At 39.4% G+C, this 13758-nt stretch overlaps 1 protein-coding gene across 1 annotated transcript; it reads left to right on the forward strand.

Moving 5' to 3' along the window:
• The first annotated feature begins 6725 nt into the window (after positions 1-6725).
• colec10 (collectin subfamily member 10) lies at positions 6726-13069 on the forward strand. Its single transcript, XM_039691023.2, has 6 exons — positions 6726-6889; positions 7867-7938; positions 10953-11024; positions 11849-11902; positions 12011-12106; positions 12216-13069. The coding sequence occupies exons 1-6, from the start codon at positions 6775-6777 to the stop codon at positions 12611-12613; spliced, it is 807 nt and encodes a 268-aa protein (XP_039546957.1). The 5' UTR covers positions 6726-6774; the 3' UTR covers positions 12614-13069.
• The last annotated feature ends 689 nt before the right edge of the window (positions 13070-13758 follow it).

The raw sequence follows: 13758 nt of genomic DNA on the forward strand, positions 1-13758 counted from the left end.
TACACACTCCGTACTTTAACGAACTCCTCCTAGGGATTTAGTCGGATCGACTTCAAATTTCTGCTGTGCCTTCTAAAGGCATTGACGATGTAAAGTTGTGCTCTCTGCGCGTTTTCATCGATGGCCGTGTCCGTGGCGTCGATGATTCGCCATGAAACAGGAAGTTGTAGTAACTTGGCTGTAAATGCCCAGATCTGCACGAAATTTTACACATTTGACAAGAGTCCCGTCCTGAACAAATCTACATGCCGACATTCACCCACAGTCATAGCGCCACCTGCTGGCAACAGGAAGTGGCCTTTAACGAAGTAGCCCCCGCCGCATGTTTGACCGACATGTACGAAATTTCTGTGGTGCATCTACCATGTCCAGATGCACAAAAAAGCCTCAAAGACCCATACCCTAAACTCGACAGGGAGTCCGCCATTTTGAATTTTGCGGCCATTTTGGGACGATTTACACAGTCTGTACTTAAACAAACTCCTCCTAGGGATTTAGTCGGATCGACTTTAAATTTCTGCTGTGCCTTCTAAAGGCATTGACGATGTAAAGTTGTGCTATCTGCGCGTTTTCGTCGATGGGCGTGTCCGTGGCGTCGAAGATTCGCCATGAAACAGGAAGTTGTAGTAACTTGGCTGTAAATGCCCAGATCTGCACGAAATTTTACACATTTGACAAGAGTCCCGCCCTGAACAAATCTAAATGCCGACATTCACCCACAGTCATAGCGCCACCTGCTGGCAACAGGAAGTGACCTTTAACGAAGCAGCCCCCGCCACTTGTTTAACCGAAATGTACGAAATTTCTATGGTACATCTACCATGACCAGACGCACAAAAAAGCCTCAAGAACCCATACCCTAAACTCGACAGGAAGTCCGCCATTTTGAATTTGGCGACCGATTTGGGACGATTTACACACTCCGTACTTTAACGAACTCCTCCTAGTAATTTAGTCGGATCAACTTCAAATTTCTGTTGTACCTTCTAAAGGCATTGACGATGTAAAGTTGTGCTATCTGCGCGTTTTCGTCGATGGGCGTGTCCGTGGCGTCGATGATTCGCCATGAAACAGGAAGTTGTAGTAACTTGGCTGTAAATGCCCAGATCTGCACGAAATTTTACACATTTGACAAGAGTCCCGCCCTGAACAAATCTACATGCCGACATTCACCCACATTCATAGCGCCACCTATTTGCAAGAGGAAGTGACTTTTAACGAAGCAGCCCCCGTCGCATGTTTGACCGACATGTACGAAATTTCTGTGGTACATCTACCATGTCCAGACGCACAGAAAAGTCTCGTGGAGCGATGCCCTGAACTCAACAGGAAGTCGGCCATTTTTAATTTTACCGCCATTTTTGGATGATTTACTCATTACGTACTTTAACGAACTCCTCCTAGGGATTTAGTCGGATCGACTTCAAATTTTGGCTGTGCCTTCTAAAGGGATTGAAAATGTAAAGTTGTGCTATCTGCGCGTTTTCGTCAATGGGCGTGTCCGTGGCGTCGATGATTCGCCATGAAACAGGAAGTTGTAGTAACTTGGCTGTAAATGCCCAGATCTGCACCAAATTTTACACATTTGACAAGAGTCCCGCCCTGAAGAAATCTACACACCGACATTCACTCACAGTCATAGCGCCACCTGCTGGCAACAGGAAGTGACCTTCAACAAAACAGCGTAGCAAATGCACAGCCGCACTGGCTGAGCTGCAGAATATGCAATGCGGCCGCCTCACACCCCAACGCGCTACAGGTGCGAGGGCCCGCCCATCGCTGCTTGCAGCTTTAATTATTATTTTTTTTTTTCTGCAAAGTAAGCGCCATTTTCGGGGCCGCAACATGCTCAAAAACTCACCAAATTTGGCACTCATGTCAGGACTGGTGAAAAATTTCGTATTTTGTGGGTTTCGCGGATGGGCGGGGCAAAATGGCTCGCTAGCGCCACCTAGAAAATTGGAAAAAATTAGCCCCTCGTCCACGTTCAACCTACATGCATGAAATTTGGTGGGGACGTGTATCACTTCAAGACGCACAAAAAAGCCTCAAGAACCCATACCCTAAACTCGACAGGAAGTCCGCCATTTTGAATTCGGCGACCAAATTGGGACGATTTACACACTCCGTACTTTAACGAACTCCTCCTACGGATTTAGTCGGATCAACTTCAAATTTCTGCTGTACCTTCTAAAGGCATTGACGATGTAAAGTTGTGCTATCTGCGCGTTTTCGTCGATGGGCGTGTCCGTGGTGTTGATGACTCGCCATGAAACAGGAAGTTGTAGTAACTTGGCTGTAAATGCCCAGATCTGCACGAAATTTTACACATTTGACAAGAGGCCCGCAAAGAAGTCCGCCATTTTGAATTTGGTGACGAATTTGGGACGATTTACACACTCCGTACTTTAACGAACTCCTCCTAGGGATTTAGTCGGATCAACTTCAAATTACTGCTGTGCCTTCTAAAGGCATTGACGATGTAAAGTTGTGCTATCTGCGCGTTTTCGTTGATGGGCGTGTCCGTGGCATCGATGATTCGCCATGAAACAGGAAGTTGTAGTAACTTCTAAGATAAATCAAAGCGAATACAAAAAAACTGTAAGATGGGCAGTGTTGTAAGGTCCCAAAGTCACATGGCGGTGAATGACCCCGTAGCTGCTGATGGCAGCACATATGGTCACGTTGCCACCACGCTGCCCAGGCAACTCTACAATGGCTCGTTGACCAATAATGTTGCGGCCTCTTCTTCTCCTCTTGGCAAGATTGAAGCCAGCTTCATCCAAGAAGATGCACTCATGAGGCCTCTCCATGGAATCCAGTTCAACATTCTCTATAGAAATGAAAATAAGTACATTTTTGATATAACATAAATGATATAGCATTCCAGGCTTCATGGCTTTGTATACATGTGCTGCATTTCATTCAACAGTGAAGATGTACAGAAACTCAATAGTGCTGTATAATCTCTGAACATGATTACTACTTGTACATATTGATATCGTAGCTCTTTTACCCTCTCAGAAATTCTCTCGAATGGTACGCGGTAGGCTTGTTTGAGACTTATCAGGTTGCGTTTCAGGACACGGTCAATTGTGGAGAGACTCACACTGTTGATTCCTTCAAAGTTCTCGTTGTCTTCCTCAACTCGCTGTTTTATTTCACGCAGACGAATGAGATTATTTTGAAGGACCATATTGACAATGATATCATGGTCTTTCAATTCTAGCAAATAAAACCGCTTGTTACAATTGTACAAACAGACCTAATGCAATGTCACCAAAATGTACAATACATTAAATATATATTTTACAGTAATACTATTAGTTTTACTGTAATACTGCTAGAAAAGGGTCAATTTGTGGTGATGTTACAGTAATTTACTGAGACGTTCCACAACTGTACATACTGTACTGTAAGTTTGAGGGACCATAAATGATAGTACACTTACCGGTTCTCTTCTCTGAATGTCCTGACAATGGAGGCCACAGAGAACCTGCTTATATGACACGTAGTCCTGCCTCCCTCATACTCATTCCATGAACCAGAACATGGTGTATGATTGTTGCTCTAATTTCATTGGAAATGATGGCTCTTGTTCTTCCTCCTCCTCTTCCTCCTCCATCTCTTCCTCCTCCTCCTCCGTCTCTTCCTCCTCCTCCTCCGTCTCTTCCTCCTCCTCCTCCACCACCGTCTCTTCCTCCTCCTCCTCCATCTCTTCCTCCTCCTCTGTCTCTTCCTCCTCCTCTGTCTCTTCCTCCTCCGTCTCTTCCTCCTCCTCCTCCGTTGTCTCCTCTGTCTCTTCCTCCTCCTCCTCCTCCTCCTCTGTCTCTTCCTCCTCCTCCTCCTCCTCCTCCTCGTCCACGTCCACTTCCACTTCCACTTCCACTTTCTCTCATGCCCTCCATTGTGAAAATCACACATGCCATTTGGATTTGACATGGCTTTATATTCACATTACTGATTAGGTGCAACACATTAATGATTTGAAACAGGTGTGTTCAATTTTGAGTGATTGTGTGTTACCGATGACAACAGTGTGTTACTTGTATTTCACTTTTGGGGCTGTGTTGTGCCATTCTGAGTTGAAGTACACCACAATGCTACATGTGCTTTGAGAATGACAATGTGTTTACAGTTTTGCTCAAACAGTGATTCTGATTTGCTAGTTGTGTCTAACCACATGAGAAGTGTTTAAAGTTCTGCAAACTGTGTGATTCAATCAATAAAGTGGTTTGTACACTTGCAACTTTGGTTTTGCAAATGGATTTTAGTGTTTTAGCAACTCAGAAATACTGTAATAAAACCGCTTATCACCATGCATTTGCGCGCACTACACAGCAAATTTCAGGAGTTGAAAAATCATGAGTTAGGCAAAAAAGTGTGAAAGAGTTAATTTTTTGGAGTTATTTTTTTAACTCTGACCACGGTTTGTGTTATTGGATACTCCCCGGCTGTGTTGTATTTTGGAGTTCATTCATTGGTGTTCAGGAGCGTGTTTTAACACTACACCTGGAGTTATTTTTGAGAAGTGCGCCACGACACGACCCTGCCGCTGCACAAAGGAATAATGGACTTACGCTTCGTCGTGAGGTAGGTAAAAGTGTAACTTATATAAAACTATTTAAAAAATATATTTTCTGACAAACACGTTTGGTCATCGCGTAGCTGTTACGTTACAGGCTAGTTTGTTTACTAATTAACGTCAACGACCATGACAAACTTGCTGTTGAACGCATGTTTAAATTACTTGTTTCAAATTTTGAAATGGCTATTTGCGTGGGTTTTTTGTCGATGTAAACGAGTTAACATTAGCTAACCGTCTTTCCATTCACCGTGTTTCTGAAAATGAGTGTTTTGCCGTGAAATTGATGCATCAATGCATTACAGGCAATTGAATTGTAACAGCTATGTAACGTTAGGCTATATTGGTGACCCACGATGTGCGTGATTTTCAGCTTATATATTTTTGCATTCTCAATGAATGGTGCTAGATTATATTATGCCTCATGCTGTTGTTTTTGTGATCTTCAGACGACTGTCCTGCAGCAAGCAGTTGAAGGTTACTCCTCCTCAAGTCTGAACCAAATGGATTTGCTCAAATAAAGGCAGTTAATCAAGAGTATGGTGTCCAGTGTAGTAATTTCCACACAAAACATTATATTGTGTTAAATAAATGTTAACTCTAAGAAGTGTTAAACTAAACTGGTAACACTGGTAATGAGTTCATATAATTAATTTTAGAGTTACATTTACTCTCTGTAGGATTAGTATTTTAACTCCATTTTAACTCTGAAAAAAAGTGTTAAAAATTCAACTCCAAGGGCAGAGTTATTTTAACTCTGCGCTGGAGTCTAATTGATGGTCTCACATGTACACTCAGATTGAGTTGATTTTAACTAACAGGGAGTTTATTCCAAAAAACAGAATTTGCTGTGTATCGACAAACCAATTTAAATTTGTTCAAAACTTTTTTTTTTAAATCAGTCCAAACAAACACATTTAAATTTTTATTCAGTAGTTATGTATATACAAAACTATAACTTTTTATGACAGTAGTTTAGTGATAAAAAAATGTAATTTTTTTTCCTCCCAGTTTTCCCCCCCTCCCATCCTGTAGTCTACTCGCGCCCCCCTGGGAGAGAACCACTGGTTTAAATCATACTTATCTGACAGTTATCAATTTATAGCAGTAAATGAAGAGATGTCTTATTGGTCAAAAGTTCAATATGGTGTACTACAGTGCTGTGCCTATCACGGGGAGGACCCCTTCTCCCCCACCACCATGGAACTTGGAGATATCCTGTTGAACAAAGTCGGGGAAGATCACTCTACACTCACAACAGTCACAGCAAACTCAGTAGCAGGACTGGTGGCAAACAGCCACAGCCAAAAACAGCACAGACCCACAAGAGAATACCGCGGAACAGCGGTACCGGTCCTGACCACCCACAACCCCGCCAGAGCACTCAACAAGCCTTTCGATCCACAAGAACTTGAAGCTGCAATGAGCAGTCTGAAACCTGGGAAAGAAGCAGGAATCGATGATGTACTGGTGGAAATGATACAGGTGATTCTATTACACAAAACATGAAAAAAGAGACACAAGCCGCCATAGTCACATGTTTGCCGGGTTACCATAGTGAAGGATTAGTTAGAATTTAGATAGAAAGAAAGAAAGAAAGAAAGATAGATTAGTTAGAAAGAAAGATAGATTAGTTAGAAAGAAAGATGGATTAGTTAGAAAGAAAGAAAGATGGATTAGTTTAGAAAGAAAGAAAGATAGATTAGTTAGAAAGAAAGATGGATTAGGTAGAAAGAAAGAAAGATGGATTAGTTAGAAAGAAAGAAAAATTGATTTGTTTAAAAGAAAGATTAGTTCGAAAGATAGATAGATAGAAGGATTAGTTAGAAAGAAATAATAGTTAGAAAGAAAGAAAGATTATTAGAAAATAGAAAGAGATGATAGATAGATAGATAGATGATAGATAGATGATAGATAGATAGATAGATAGATAGATAGATGGATAGAAATTTCTGAGTAAGAAGAATAATAAGTTTAAATAGGATTTCAGTAAGTTGGCTTTCACAAGCCAACTCAATTAGGTGGTGGCAACACTTTTTTACACAACCAAATTCCTCACGTGCAGTGCAAGGAGATAGTCTGGACAGTGTTGTTTGAAAGCTAAACACAGATATGATAAGGTCTGGTAAACATATGTTAAACTCCCTTTTCACTCTCTTGAGAACAGAACGAAGTTTCCAATTCAAGTCATGGATGTACACACTTTTAGCAGGAAACTTTTATTATTTCTATTACTTTGTAATGTACACCTTTATTGTAATACAACTGAAATTTGCTCCAACAGCATTATCCCTGGATCAAAAGGTATTTGTGTTTTTTTTTTATGAAAAAAGATTATTTTATCACCTTTTTAATAATCTTTTAACATGTTTTTATAGTACAGATTTCAGAACAGCCAGTTTGTAGTTTATTATTATTATTATTATGATTATTATTTGCTCAGGTCAAACATTATCATTATTAGTTTGGATAAATAACCTTCACTTTGCGAAAAGAATTGCTATGATATGATAATTCATGTGGTAACATCTAAATTAATGTAAATGTTATTTGATATTAATGTTGAATAACATTTATTCTCCAAACTGCTCCAAACTTGCCAAACAGCAGGGGATGCCTATTTCGGAGTCTTGGGCTAAAGGCAGGGAAACTCCCTGGATAGATGGCCTGTCCATGGCAGGGCATTACAGTATCAACCTGAATAACTTAGGTTCCACTAACAAATCTAAATTGCAGGGAAAGATCAGTTAGAAATAGCTCTTTAAGGTGACACTTGATGACCACTTTTAACATTGTTGGCTCCCAACTGGTTTGTTGTTGTCATATTGGTTAGCTGAAATCATCAATTTAATGTGCTACAGTAGCTTCTCATATGACAGAAAACCTGCTGGTAAACCCTACAGTGTGCCTTTGTTCCAAAGGGTTGTCTGGAACATTAACATGTCAGTGATTATTCCATTACGGCAAACAGACAGCATTTAAAGAGCTGATGCTATTTCTGTATATGCCGTGTGTGTGTGTGTGCGTGTGTGTGTGTGTGTGTGTGTTACACAATATAAACAGTTTGTTTACAAAACAAAACAAACAAAAAAACTGTTAAGAGGAAATGCCTCTCCCCGCAGCTCATACTTTTGGCAATGCCAATAAACCAACCCTTCTTGATATTGAATAACTGTCTGTATTTAAACAGCTGCAATGTAACTGAGAAGCATGTTTGGGTAAGACCTGTCTGTACATTTTCTGTTGAGAGGCCCCAATCTCTAACTTTGTCTTCATAACAGGTGATCCAGGTGACGTGGGAACAAACGGTGAAGAGGGCAGAGTGGGGAAAACCGGTCCACCTGGCCAGCGAGGTCTCTGAGACGTTGTTGGTTTGTTATTTAATGAATCAGTGATAGATTAAAGGGAAGTTGGTTAAAGCATGCCTGTTCATAGCCAAAATATCCAGTAAACTCAAATCAGCTGCTTTGATAAAGCTTTATAATGCAGTTGCTCTTTCTGTGCTGGGAATGGATTTTTATTATTTTTTTTCAATTTCATTAATATTTATTTTGTACACTTTTTCAAACAGATTGTTTCAGGTAAATGCATTTTGGCCATAATGAACAGGGAATCTAGCGATAAATAAAAAATTGTCCATTTATCTCTTTTAGCCACAAATGAGCTGCCAAAGGAAAAAGGTGTTTTGAGGTGTGTGGTGAAAAGGTGGTGAGGTGTTGGAGAAAAATCTTGAAAAGAATCAGTCTCATCTGGGTCCCATACTCCTCTGGCAACAAAATAATGTCATCATATAACAATACGTATTTTAAGATTCAAGTCACATGTTCAGTTAAACAGATGTAAAATTATGCTGCCTTTTGACACATTATTAAGTCAAGTCACATTTATTTATATAGCGCTTTTCACAATACAGATTGTATCAAAGCAGCTTCACACTGATAACATGAAAGTAGCACAACACAGATCAACAACATTGCTAAACACTAAATAATCCCAACTGAGCAAGCAGTATTAAGGTAGTAAATACAGCTTTTGAATATAATGATTGCAAAATACGGAAAATATTATGGAGTTTAACAAATCCATCTGTTTTTGAATACTCTAGTATCCTTAGTATGAGAATCCCAAAATAGAAAGCAAAGGAGAAGGATTATTTCAGACACTTCACACTTTCATGAGACATAACTGTAATAATAATAATAAATTATGTAATAAATTATGAGATGTGTTATGTGAATGCGTTTTCCCCTCTACAGATAAAGCGTTGTAATATTCTGTATCAAATTTATAGACAGGACAAGTAGTTTGTTCAGGTATGAGGGAATTAAAAACCGGCACACGTATATTCAAATGCACATAACTATAGAATAAATTCTTAATGCGCATATGAACGCCATCAGCATTTATCACAGGTTTGTGTTTAAAGTCTGTTTAGAGACAAATCTTGTTCATAAACGCCAGAGGAGAATTGGCCCCCAACTGAGCCTGGGGTCTCCCAAGGTTTTTTTTTTGTTTTGTTTTTCTCCATTCTCCATTTTCTCCACCTGATGGAGTTTTAGGACACCATTAGGTCACTTGATGGAGTTGTTTGGTTCCTTGCCATTGGCTTGCTCAGTTGGGGATAATCAAATTAATTAACCAATCAATAATACCCTTGATCAGCTCTACCAAATGTGGATATAAAAAAGTGCTATATAATGTACTTGACTTGATATGACTAAAGAGTTGTGTCTTAATCTAGATTTAAGAAACTTTTATCTGAACCACACTTGTTTTGAGAAAGGACACTCCAGAGTTTAGAAGCCAAATGCAAAAAAAAAAAAAAATTAAATAAAAATAAAAAATAAAAAAAGTAAGTAAATTTACTTTAAAATACTATTGGTACAATAAGTAGTCCAGAGTTTTGTGAACTTGTATGAGTTTTGTGGATTATGTATTTTTATAAAATTGAGCTGCACACTGATCAAGCTGTTGGAATTTCCTGCTAGACAGTAGCTTCTTATGTACCACTCCAAAAAAGTAGTAGCATGTACTACTGTACTAAGTTTGACCTGAAGTTAGCTGTTTGATGTGTCCTTGCCCTCACTGGGCATCAGAGTGTAGCTGGTAGACTGTCTGTTTCTGCCAGACCACATCTTCCCTTGAGGGAAGTCACGTCAGGGGCAGGCAGACATGTTAATTGAGGCCAGGGGCAGCGGTGTCGCCATGTGTTCAAAGATGGAAGTGTAGAGTTCTGCAGCAGACAAGCCTCTTCCAGGCTGTTAATCGAACCAGTCCAAGGACGCCTGCAATTGCAATCACAGAAAGACATGACCTCTTTTCCACACATAAACGTACTTTACTAAAAATAAAATGAAAAAAGCCAAAATGCCAGGAAGGCTCTCGGCCTGTTTTTTCACTCTACAGAGTGACCACGGTGGTATTAAGTTTTTGAATGTTTACTGCAAATTTTAGTTGTATTTTTAGCTATGCATCTAAGCGTAGCCTAACATATCTGCAAAATGTTTTCAAAACAGCTAAAAATTTATCAGAAAAAAAAGAAACTGAGAACTGATGGGATTGACTGTCAAAACCATGCTAGACTCTGCTTTAATTAATTTTACTGTAAATTATCATTCCAGTTTTTAAATCAATCTCACACCCTCAAAGCAAACACAAAATCATACACAAGGGGAAAAGATCATTTTGAGACATTCAGATGGTTCAGTTCCTCCTCTCCACATAATTTTGTTTAGACACAAGGATGGTTCCTGTACGCCACAAATCATTTCATAAATGCTGTCTGTTTTTCAGGTTTTCCAGCATAGTTTGCCATATAACTGAAATATTTGAATAAATGGAGCAATCACTGCTGATGGCAAACAGCAACTCAAACACGTTATTCTGTAAAAAAAAAAAAAAAATATGAGTATGAGAACATATGTCAGTGCCACTCAGCCAAAATGATTAATCACAGAGATGATATTAAATGGCAGTACAGAAATGAAAGCAATTGCATCCTATATTAATGCTTTGGCAGTTGTATTATTGCTTCGCAAAACTCAGGAATGCCTATACCATTTCCAGATGGATATTTAATTAGGAACTTTGGTACTAGGCTGTCACGAGCAGTCCCAAAAACAGCTGTCTCAAACCTTTTAACGAGCTGGAAAATGTAATTTAATCAGTTTTATATCAAAGACTACTGACACAATATAATTTCGCCACACACAAAATGCAATGATTGAGGCTAAAAGAGTATGCACATAACAAGACTTATTGTGCTTTGATAGTGTGCTTTTGATTCCATTGGAAAAGCATTTTGAGACAATTTTCATGAAATTTGGCAAAGTCAGATAACCAGTAACTTTGTTTTTTTCTTCCTTAGGCCTGACCGGTGAATATGGAGAAAAAGGAGAAAAGGGCCAAATGGGAAAGATGGGCCCTAGGGGAACGAGAGGTTAGACTCTAAACAGAGATTGAATGCTGTTTGTTTATGCATGCTATGTTTACATGTTATATGCTATATTGATAACACTGTGTCTGGGATTCATCAACAGAAGGCAACTTTCCTTTCCACCCATGTTGTGCAGTATTTTCTAATTTGTCTATGCCCTTTTTATTCACTAGTTCATATTCAAACATTTATTCCAGACAGAGAACAACACACTTAAACACAACCAAAAAGAATCTTATTTAATGGTAATGATTACTTTTAGTTGATCTGTAAAGTTTGTTGAAAATGTGCAGAGCACTTGTTGACTCAAAATGGAGTGCTCAATGATCTAATTATGTGAATGTCCTAATGCCCTTCTAGACAGTGAAGGTATTTATTGCCCTACATCAATTAGTTCACAACAATACTGTACCAGTAAAATTTGGCACTCTTGAAAAATAAATAACTGATACACAATTTGAAATTATTCTCTACTTACTCTGAACATAACTGCATGAAAAAAAAAGAAAAAAGAAAAGGGAAAAAAAAGATTTACTTATAATAGGACACAAAACACTAATGTTTCAAAAGAAAAAATATGGTTAGTTGGAAACAGACATAATTTGCTTTGCAGATAAGGGGAAAAACCAGTGTGAAGTAGTTCACTTTTTTCACTTGATGTGCACTGCTGCCACCTACTGGTTATTCACTCTTATTACTGGATTCTATAAATCATTGATATGTGCTTGCAATATTAATAATTAGAGGCTAATGTTTAGTTATTAGACTGTATGTTTAAATGAAATGACAGAGATTAAATTATAACGGTTAATCTGTTACTGTGACAGGTGACAAAGGACAACAAGGAATTGATGGTCTCCCAGGGTTAAAAGGAAAACCTGGTAAATGTCATATCATCTGTGTTTTCCGTTTGGAAATTTCATTTCCGTGGAGTTCAAAATGATTTTCTTCATTTTTATTATTGTTTGTGATAACAATTTTTGTAACAGGTACGACCTGTGACTGTGGGAGGTACAGAAAGGTTTTCAGACAGATGGACATCAATATAAGCAAACTGAGAAATGCGGTCAAGTTTCTTAAGAACGGTGTGACTTCTGTGACTTCAGATTGCATGTCACAATTATTTCCACTGAAAACAAGGACAAATGTTTACAAGGAACTAACCTGTTCTATGTTTTGTCAATGTCTTTAAAGTGGTTCTAGGTATTAGGGAGACTGAAAACATGTTTTACCTGCTGGTGACAGAAGCACGGAGGTATGAAGACTCACTTCTAAACTGCAAGTTGCGTGGGGGGTCTCTTGCCATGCCCAGAACTACAGAGACAAACACCTTGCTGGCCAACTATATCAGAGAAGCTGATCTTACTCATGTGTTCATAGGACTACAGGTAGGGGTGACAGAGGTGGGGTATGTGTATGTTGATGGTAACCCCGTCTTGAATACCACAGTCTGGGCTCTGCAGGGGCCACACAGCAGTAAAGGTGCCTGTCTGCAGCTTGGTAGTACCGGAGGCTGGAGCCAGGTAGATTGTGGAGCCACACAGTACTACATATGCGAGTTTGTCAAAAACAAAAACACTTCAGCAACTTAAGTCTTGTAATGGTTTAATGGCCACAGAGGAAAATAATTTGTATTTTTAAATCATCATTTAAAATATGCTATGGTAATGTACAATTGGCTTTATGCCCAGCTGCACTACTTCCTGAACTTCAGCCAGCTCCTTGTTTCCTGTCTGCTATTATTGGCCAAATTGATTAATCCAGGTGTGCCTGACCTCAGTAGTCATGGCAACAATAATCAGACACACCTGAATTAATCAATTTGGCCAATAATGGCAGATAGGAAACAAGGAGCTGGCTGAAGATCAGGAAGTAGTTTAGCTGGGCATAAAGCCAATTAAATGTCATATATCTTGTCTCATGTTGGCTAATGTGTTTTTGTTTTGTTTGTTTTTTGTAAAAATGTTTTGATGTTTCTGATTTTATGAAAATTATCCACCACCATTAAAATCACTTTAATTAAATAAAAAGTAAATAGGATAACAAGGGATCTGTGTCTATGCATCTTTCTTTAAATAATGGTTGAGGGAAATTTTCACACTAAATCCTTTACTGTTAGATCTCACTGTTCCCTTTCGTAGTCACTCCGAGTTACGTCGGATGACGGAGAATGGGGGTTTCGCATAGAAAGCCAATCCTCTTCGAGTATTAAAAAACGAGCCAATGGCATGAAAATGCCTTAGGTCTACGGAATTTGCATAGCGTATCTCCGCCCCACCTGGTGGGTATAAAAGGAGGAAGCAGATGCAACCGCAGTATGTTTTCGCTTCGGAGCCAAGAGACATCTTCACTCCACAAGCCATTGTACTGAGTTCAACTCTTCGAGACGAACGTCCTCTCCAGTGTTGGTGTGACGGCAGTACCCAGCGAGATTCTGCATTGCCTGCGATCTGTGCAGCGGTCTGCCAGACTTTGCACTTCTCCCTGGTCGCCTCAGCGCTGAAGAGTGAATTTCCTCCTCTCTAATGAAAGAGCTGCACGTGGCACGTCTTTTTAAAGATGGTTTGCCCGCGTTCTTCTGGGTGCGGTCGATTCCTGTCTTCCTCTGATTGGCACGAGCGCTGTTTTGTGTGTCTGGGCTTCGAGCACGCAAAAGCAGTGCTCGTGGATGATTCATGTTCTCTTTGTGGGAACATGACCATCGCAACGCTGAGATCTAGACTCAATGATCTGACAG

This window comes from Pimephales promelas, chromosome 12, assembly GCF_988280905.1.
Source record: "Pimephales promelas chromosome 12, fPimPro1.hap1.1, whole genome shotgun sequence".
Lineage (NCBI taxonomy): Eukaryota > Metazoa > Chordata > Actinopteri > Cypriniformes > Leuciscidae > Pimephales > Pimephales promelas.

What these genes read in the sequence shown, in the direction of transcription:
- colec10 (XM_039691023.2), top strand. Translation starts at nt 6,775, where the DNA reads ATGGATGTACACACTTTTAGCAGGAAACTTTTATTATTTCTATTACTT. An exon ending in CATTATCCCTGGATCAAAAG is followed by an intron (nt 6,890 to 7,866) that starts GTATTTGTGTTT and finishes TCTTCATAACAG; the next exon opens with GTGATCCAGGTGACGTGGGA. An exon ending in GGGCCCTAGGGGAACGAGAG is followed by an intron (nt 11,025 to 11,848) that starts GTTAGACTCTAA and finishes TTACTGTGACAG; the next exon opens with GTGACAAAGGACAACAAGGA.